Genomic DNA, 9,368 nt, shown 5'->3' with positions numbered 1-9,368 from the left:
GTCAAGGTCATCCAACAAACTCTTTACTCAACTCATTAGTGCCTCCTACTGTTTTCTCTCTGCCTCTTCTTCTAAGCCATTGCTTAGTCACAGTCCCTCTTACTGACAATACCATAGTAACCAATGCCCTATCCCCACTTCTGGCTTCTTGCATCCTTGGCCATCTAAGCCACCCTTTCGGAACAAAAGGTTAGTGCTTTCAAACTTCCCACATCAACCCCCCCCCCCCAGAAAAAAGAAAAAAAAACTTTTACAGACTGTTCCTCCCACTGTCTGTCAAGACCCTTCCCAATCTTGCATGGTCTTAAAATATCTCAATTAAAAGAACCTACCTAAACACCCATTAAAGACAAGACTATTTTGATGCAATCAAAACTTAAGAAATTATATCCTCTCCAACACAACCAGACCTTGCATTCAAATAACAGTTGTTCCAAATTAACCTTATATAACCAATCTAAATTCTCTTGGATCTCCTCAAGAACTATCAAACAGAGAGAGATGCCTATTTACTGATCCCCACATTCCTCCCTCTGTTTAATTAAAAAGTGAAGAACTAGGAAGGAGGGTGATGATGGGAAGGGCTTAGGGGCAACTTGTGCTCTTCAAGCTACTGCCTGCTGATTAGGAGCATGGCCATTCTTGTGGTACTGCCCCAAGAATTCGAGGGGGGGGCGGTCATTGTCATCTGGTTGTGTTGGCAGAGGTTGATAATCCTGTAAGAGTAACTAATTAGTGGTTTGGTTAGAGATTTTTTGCTTCTGTGTTGAAGGAATGTAGAGAAGTTAATAAACAGGCTGCCTGAAGCAAAGTAGAAGACAGGACAAAGAGGTATGAGGAAGGGCAGAATCCACTTCCACATGAGGCTCTCAAAGGCCCAGGAATTAGAGGTCTAGAGCTGTTCCCTTTGGTTTTGTAGATATGTCTGGAGTTGATGGATTTTGCCTTTTACTATACCAGACTATTTGACATAAAAACAGCATTCTTCTTGGAAGAAGATGCAAAGACTACATTTTTTTTTAGGAGATCCAATCATCTTTGTATAATGTTCTTGTGGAATGTATACAATTTACCCTTGTTCATTCAAATGCTGATTTCTCTACCCCACTATCTGGTTTCAATCTGGACATTGCTTTTTCTAAGCATCACCTGTGTCAAGTGTAAACTTGCGACCATTTGTTCTCTGTATTGCAAATAAAAACAACCAGCCAATGCTGAACAATAAAGAGAATAAGGTGGGATATCCTGGTCTGGAAGGGAGGAGAAAGAAGCAAGTGGGAGGAGAGATCTGAGAGGGGAGGACTAAGGACTAGGAAACACCAGGAGAAATGAACCAGACCTAAGCTATGACTAAAAAGCAAATATAATATTTTAAATCTGAATGGGAAAAAGCTATGCAGGCTTGGAGAATTAAGATGGAATAATTATTGCCCACCCTTGTGCTCTAGGTTAATTAAATACTAGCCTCTGTGTGGTGATTTGGGTATACAAATGGTTTAACAATAACTGTAGTTTAACTAAAATATAAGTCAACATTAAATTTTAATATTCATCAACACAAACTCATCATTTTGAAGTACTATTGCTGCCAGTGAGTCTATCTGTCCTTGGAGAGCTAGTATTTTCTCAGCCATTTTCTGAAGATGGTGGCTGAACTGGAAAGAAAGCCGATAATATAAAATTAGTGACGCATCTAGTCTTGCTGTCCAGGTTGGACAGCTGCTGTGATTCATGCAACAGCCATGAGAGGTTGGATGCATTGCCCTCTTATCCTGCCAGGCAGCTATTGCATCCACAACTGGGATCAGTAAGCTCCTTTTCATTCATCACAACCAGCTCACGGAAGAGGAGCACCAGCATGCAAACTTCTGACCAACTAGCAGGTAGACCTTCTTTAATTCTCCCATCATCAGGGATTGGGTAATTAGATGTATTTTCTCTGGATCTGGGTTGTACTTATTGGCAAATCACTGTGTGGCAATGGTAGAGTTTTCCCATCTGGAATCCCAAGTGTCTTGAATGTTGAAGTAGAGAGTCTTTCTATACAGGTGAAGGAGCTTCTTTTGTGCTGGTGTGTGGATCTGGCAAGAACAGTATGGGCTGCCTCCATATCTATTCAGCCATTTCCTGCAATAATCTTTTGAGTGATCATAGAGGAAACAAACACAAATTCTTTCAAATAAGAGAGGAAGGGTAGATGTGGGGGTGACTGGTATTTCAATCTGCTCCTGACAGTCTCCCATAGAGCAATTTCCTAAACCTATTTCGAGATACTGTTTTTATCAATGACTGTTTCTTGAACTTTTAATCTCCTTATATAGGGATTACTTACCCTGGGTAGAAACAGACAAGAGGGAGAGAAGGAAGAATGCATACCAATCCATTTGAGTCAAATGCAACTGCTGCAGCAAGGCCTTATTCCTCTGGAGCCAGAGACAAGGTGGTTAGTCTTGGCATCCTCTGGAGCTTGAGGGAACAGGGTCCTGTTGGAATTCATATGTATGAGGGGGCATTCACTATCTTGTGGAAGGGGAGTAAGAGGCTTGAGTTGAAACAGATGAATTGAATGAGAGAAGACCACAGGCTTGGCAGATGTGGGGCTCACAAGAATTATCTTGAAAGGGCCCTGCCATTTAGGAGAAAGAGATGAGAGGTGTTGATCTGGTGGGGAGAGAAAGACCAGGTTCCTGATGTTAATAGGAGATTGAAAGGTGTTTATTGTGGCCATAGTAAACAGTAGTCAGCAGAGTTCCATAGAAGAGAATGGAGACAACAGTGTAAGGGAGTAAGTAAATGGTCAGAAAGAGGATAAGATTTAGCTGAAAGACAAGAAGTTAGAGCCGGTTGTCCATACATGAGGTGAAAGGGCAAGATGGACAGAGGTTTTTTGGGGAGAGCTCATAGCCTGAGAAGCATCAGGGGTAAAAACCCAAGCAAGATGAAGCTCTTGTGATAGTTTAACAAGGGTATTTTTCTAAGGATCAGTGAGTTCTCTCTGTCTTTCTTGAGGACTAGGCTGATATAGGGTCTGAAAATATGAAGGAATATGAAGGGCTTTAGATAAAGTCTGGGAAACCTGAGAAGTGAACTCAGGACCACTCTCTGACTGGAGAGAGGTGCAGATTTCAAATCGTGGGATAATCTCATGGAAAAGGAGATCAGAAACTGTCTGAGTTCTTTTATTAGGAGTGGGAAATTCTTCCACCCATTGTGAGAAAGTGTCCAACAAGATCAGAAGATAATGGACACATTTGACTGCTGGCATGTGGGAAAAACCAAATTGCTAGTCAGTCCAGGGAAGAGAGCCTCTAGCCTGGTGGGTATGGAAATGGGGGCTATGATATCCTGGGTTAGGATCTGAAATTTACCAGATTTTACAAGAGGCAGTAATAGTCTTTGGAAACACAAGTCCTCAGGGGTGAGTTTCAGGTGGGTCTTAACAAAGTTAGACAAGGCTTGGCTATTAGGATGAAAGAGCTGATGCAGATAGGACAGAATCTGACAAGGGTCAGAAGATGAAAGGGGAGATGTGGGTTTGTAGTATAAGGCTGTTCTTTGGAGGATGACATAAGTCTAGGCCTTGAAGTGTTGCAGCTCCAAGTGCCTTGTCAGCCTGTTTATTTCCTTTGGAAATAATTGAATCATCCATCCAGTGGGACTATTGGCTATGATAAGGTGGGAGGCTTCTAGCATGGCTATAATTTGGCCTGCCTTGGTTGCAGATCTTCCCTTAGCTGTAAGTAACCCACACTCTCTCCAGATGGCAGCATAGGAGAGAAGAATACAAAAGGCATATTCTGAGTCTGCATAGATGTTAAGGGGTTGTCCCTGGGCCAAAAGGAAGGTATGGGTAAGAGCTCTTAGTTTGGCCTGTTGATTAATGGTGTGGATAAGGAGAGCTTGTATCTCAACCACCTCAGTATCCAATCCTATAGCATAACCTGTTTTTGTTTGTGTGTTTGTTTGTTTTTTTAATTTTTTGTTTATTTCAATTTATTCACATTATATCCCCACTGTAGTCATCTCCCTCATCCCTTCCTAAATCCTGTCCTCCCTCCCTATTCTCCTGCCATGGCCATTACCCAGTCCACTAACTGGGGAGGTCCTCCTCTCCTTACATCTTACACTAGCCTATCAGGTCTCATCAGGACTGGCTACATTGTCTTCTTCTGTGGCCTGGTAAGACTGCCCACCGCCTCACTCCACAGGGGGAAGTGATCAAAGAGCCAGTCACTGAATTCATATCAGAGACAGCACCTGTACCCTTTACTAGGAAACCCACTTGGACACTGAGCTGCCATGAGATACTTTTGGGCATGGGTTCTAGGTTATATCCATGAATGGTCCTTGGTTGTAGTATCAGTCTTAGAAAAGACCCCTGTGCCCAGATATTTTGGTTCTGTTGCTCTCCTTGTGGAGCTCCTGTCCTCTCCAGGTTTTACTATCTCCCCCTTATTTTATAGGATTCCCTGCACGTTTCAAAAAGTTTGGCTACAGTCTCAGCATCTGCTTTGAGACACTGCTGGGTAGAGTCTTTCAGAGGCCCTCTGTGGTAGGCTCCTGTCCTGTTGCCTTTTTTCTCCTTCTTTCCCTGTCCATCCTCTTTGTCTTTAGATGATCAATCCTCACTAAGAAAAACAAACTTTCTTTATTTAGGGTTATAAATTGCTTCTACATCCTTTTAACTCTTCAACACAGCATAAGAGGGAAAGAAGGATAGTGGGAACAGGGGGCATAGCTTCCTCTGCTTCTTTCCTCTGAGTATGGTCTCATGATTCTTTTGGAGACAATACCAATATCAGACTTCCAGAAATCCAGAAGTTCAGGTAACCAGAAAATCAGCAAATAGCAAACGCAGAAGCCAGATGAACCAGCAGCAAACAGTCCTCCTCCAAGCAGCTGAGCCTTCTTCCTCTAAGTGCTCATATTTATACCATTCAAAGTCCTCAGAATTCAAATAATTCAACTATTTCCACCTATCAAAGACCACATTCCTCATGAAACACTTAACAGATGTGAACAAACTAAAACCTCCAACTTGAAATTTTAGCAAAAACATGTTTACCTATCATAAACTATTTATCTCTATGATCTATCTACTGGGTGAGAGTGGATATTAAAATCTTTTGCTACCAGTGTGTGGACATCCATATGTAATTCAAACTATAGTAGTAATTATTTTACAAAGTTGGTGATCTTGTGTTTGAGGCTTGACTTCAAAAATTGGAATGATATTTTGTTGGGTTTGTACATTGAGAAGTATGTAGTATCCTTCCCATCTCTAATGATTAAAATTGGTTTGAAGCCTAATTTGATATTAAAATATGTACATTCCATAAGTGTGTGGGATTATTTCTGGGTCTTTTATTAGATTTCATTCATCCACCAGATGGTTTCTTTGACAGTACAATATACTTTTTACTGCTCTTGCTCTATAGTACAGCTTGAGATCAAGGATGGAGATATCTCCAGAAGATCTTTTATTCTAGAGGATTGTTTTAGCAATTCTGGGTTTCTTCTTATTCCATATAAAGTTCAAAATTTTTCTTTCAAGGTCTGTAAAAAATAGTGTTGATAATTTGATGGGAATTGCATTGAATCTGTGCATTGCTTTTGACAAGATGGCCGTTCTACTATGTTAATCCTGCCAAGCCATGAGTATTGGAGATCATTCCATCTTCTGATACCTTCTTCTATTTCTTTCTTAAAGAATGGGAGTTCTTTTCATGCAAGACTTTGACTTGCTTGAGTAGAGACACACCAAGGTATTTTATGTCCTTTGTGGTTATTGTGAAGGAATTTCTTTCTCAGCCCATTTGTCTTCTATATACAGCAGGGCTGCTAATTTTTTTTTTAAGTTAATTTTGTATCCAGCCACTTTACTAAAGGTGTTTATGAGTTGTAGAGATTACATGGTAGAATTTTGGAGTCACTCAAGTATACCATCTTATCATCTGCAAATAGTGATACTTTGACTTTTTCCTTTCTGAACTGAAGGGATCCCCCTGATCTCCCTTATTTGTCTTATTTCTCTATCAAGGACTTCAAACTATATAGAGAAAAATGGAGAGAGTGGGCAGCCTTGCCTTGTCTCTGATTTCAGTGGGATTGACTTAAGTTTTTCTCCATTTAGTTTGATGTTTAGGTAGGTGATGTATATCCCTGATCTCTCCTGGACTTTAAACATAAATTAATGTTGGATTTTATCAAATGCCTTTTTAAGCATCTAAAGACATTATCATGTGTTTTTTTTTCTTTCAGTTTGTTTATATGGTGGATTACATTGATGGATTTCAGTATATTGAACCACACCTGCATACCTGGGATGAAGCCTACTTGGTCATAGTGGATGATATAAGGCATCTACCTAAAGGCAGTATAGAGCAAGCCTATAGGCAACATCAAACTAAATGGAGAGAAACTTAAATCAATCCCACTGAAATCAGGGACAAGTCAAGGCTGCCCACTGTCTCTGCATCCCTTCAACATAGTACTTGAATTCTTACCTAGAACAATAATACCACTAAAGGTTAATCAGTTTGGAAAGGAAGAAGTCAAAGTATCACTATTTGCAGATGATATAATAGCATACACGAGTGACACTAATAATTGTACCAGGGAACTCCTACAGCTAATAGATACCTTCGACCAAGTGGCAAGATACAAAATTAACAACAACAACAACAAAAGAAAGCAGTAGCCCTCCTGTTTACAGAAGGCAAATGGGCTGAGAAAGAAATTAGGGAAACAACATCCTTCACAGTTACCACAAAGGGCATAAAGTACCTTGGCGTAACTCTAATCAAGCAAGCCAACGTCATTTATGAAAAAAAACTTCAAGTCTCTGAAGAAAGAAAGAGAAGAAGGTATCAGAAAATGGAAAGATCTCCCTTGCTCATGGCTTGGCAGAATTAACATAGTAAAAATAGCCGTTCTGTAAAAGCAATCTACAGATTCAATGCAATGTCCATCGAATTACCAACACAATTTTTACAGACCTAGAAAGAAAAATTCTCAACTTCATATGGAATAACAAGAAACCCAGAATTGCTAAAACAATCCTCTTCAAGAAAAGATCTGGAGATATCTCCATCCCAGATCTCAAGCTGTACTATAGAGCAACAGTAATAAAAACTGCATGGTAATTGCATAAAAACCAGCTGGTGGATCATTGGAATTAAAAATAAGACCCTTAATTAAACTAACTAACTTCTTAACTTCTAACATTTGTTTAAATCAAAAATGGAAAAGTATAAAATCATCATCTGGCACTATGATTTCCTAAGTTCATCTGAAGAGCAGTACATCTTCACAAAGATCCTGTACGAGATCTCCTCAACCAGGACAGGTAAATTCCCAGGAAGTGATGGCAGTGAAGGTATCTTTCATACTGTGCCAGAATTTTGAGAGATACAGTAATAGCAGCACAGAAGAAGGTGATTTCAATTAGAGGAAGAAATGCCAAAGACAGAATTTCTGCCTCTATTTAACTCTATTAGAGGCCTAGGGGAAAAATAAAAAAAAAAGAAACTTGGTTGCCTTCCAGAAAGCCTGGATGTCTTCTGAATCCCTTTTCTTGAACATCTGACAGGAAAGAAGAAATAGCAGGAACTGAAAGACAAAATGAATGTGTGTACATATGGTCAAAATACATGTTATATTGGAAAGATATGACTTTCATGAATATTGTGTTCAATGAATTAACACCCATAAAAGACTTTAAGGGACAGCAAGATAACTCATATGGCAAAGATACTTTCCACTAAGCTTGGTATCAAACCTGAGTTTGATCCCCAGAAACAAAACAAAAAATGAGTCATGTCTAAATTGTCCTCTGACTTCCACAAACATGCTATGTCATATGTGCACCTATAAATATGCACTCACAGACACACTAATGCACACTCAAATGCATGCAGACAAATGTAACTAACTAAAATGTAATAAAATTAAAAGAATTTATGGAAAGTAAAATAATAAGCACCAAAAAAATAGGTAGCAGGAAGAAAAAAAGGAAGGAAGGAGTGAAGGAAAGAAGGAAGGAAGAAAGGAAGGAAGGGAAGGAGGAAAAAAACCCTATAATCTAGAAAAAGCAAGAAATGTACACTTTCCTAGAGCCTCCAAATTGAAATGAAGTTTTCTATTATCATCACATCAGCCCAAAGAGTGTAATGTATATCAAAAATCCAACACTATAAAATGATAAATCTCTTATATTCAAGCAGCAGTTTGTGGTAATGTGTTACAAAAAAATAAGAGGTGTTTTGTTTTGTTTTGTTTTTTGTTCTGTGTTTTTTTATTTTGCATTTTCATATAAATGTTTTTCATACCAAAAGGGATAAGGGATAAGAGAACTGACAATTTTGTACTGGGCTTTAAAATTTTTCATCACTTTTTCAGGCACACCTTCTATCAGGCAAAAAGGGGAAGTATGCAGGGTAGGGCTGTGTGTGGTGCAGGCAGCTGGTGAGACTCTCAAGGTTTGTGTTGGAAGCTGAACCACTGTGGGAGGATCACTAATACCCTGCTGACAGTAATAAACTGCCAGATCATCATCCTGCACACTGCTGATGGAGAAAGTGAAATCTGTCCCAGATCCACTGCCTGTGAAGCGATCAGGGACCCCAGTGTGCAGAGTCGATGCCCAGTAGATCAGAAGCTTAGGGGATTGCCCTGGTTTCTGCTGGTGCCAGGCCAAGTAGTTCTTTTGGTTGCCACTGTAATAAAGATTCTGACTGGACCTGCAGCTTATGGTCACCTTCTCTTCTGTTGATACAGCCAGGGAGGATGGAGTCTGAGTCATCAGGATGTCTGCACAGGCACGTGCAATCAGGAATACATAATGAATATGCATATAAAAACAAACACAAATTGTAAAACAGTTGTGATATTTGTCATTTAATGTCTTTGTGCTATAAACTTGTCAGAGTATTATTATGTAATAACACTCTGGCACACTCTAAATTTCTTTTCTGCAAAGAAGTGACTCTGCAAAGATTATAATAATTTGAGTTTCTCACCAGACACCAAAAGCAGCAGGGATATGAGGACCTGGGTCTGTGACTTCATCTTGCTCCCCTGTTGTCTGATGCAGTTCAGTTCTTACTGCAAAGTCCTGGTTTATAAATTCTCAGCAGCCAATCTGGTCTGTAAGGGGCCCCATGCAAAACAGTCAGCAAATACAAAAGCAAATGCCTTTGCAGTGTCTGTGAATGTAGCTGGTGTCAATCAACAGTCAAAAATACTATTAGAGAGAGCATGAGCAATCACTGAAAAAGATTGTCTTAACAGTTCCCAGCCCGAAAAGTTTATAGTGGTCTAACAGCAGACCTGGGTTAAAATCCAAGACCTGTTTAAATCAATTGACT

General features: G+C 39.7%; 1 gene segment (V, D, J or C); it reads right to left on the bottom strand.

Moving 5' to 3' along the window:
* Positions 1-8,296: 8,296 nt before the first annotated feature.
* On the bottom strand, positions 8,297-9,078 carry LOC132654357 (immunoglobulin kappa variable 4-1-like). The segment is given in 2 exon segments: positions 8,297-8,811; positions 9,021-9,078. Coding segments are annotated over 2 exon segments (564 nt in total).
* Between the last annotated feature and the right edge of the window lie 290 nt (positions 9,079-9,368).

The sequence above is a fragment of the Meriones unguiculatus genome, chromosome 5, assembly GCF_030254825.1.
Source record: "Meriones unguiculatus strain TT.TT164.6M chromosome 5, Bangor_MerUng_6.1, whole genome shotgun sequence".
Classification (NCBI taxonomy): domain Eukaryota; kingdom Metazoa; phylum Chordata; class Mammalia; order Rodentia; family Muridae; genus Meriones; species Meriones unguiculatus.
Note: the sequence above shows the minus strand (reverse complement) of the source record. Positions and strands in the feature narration are given on the sequence as shown.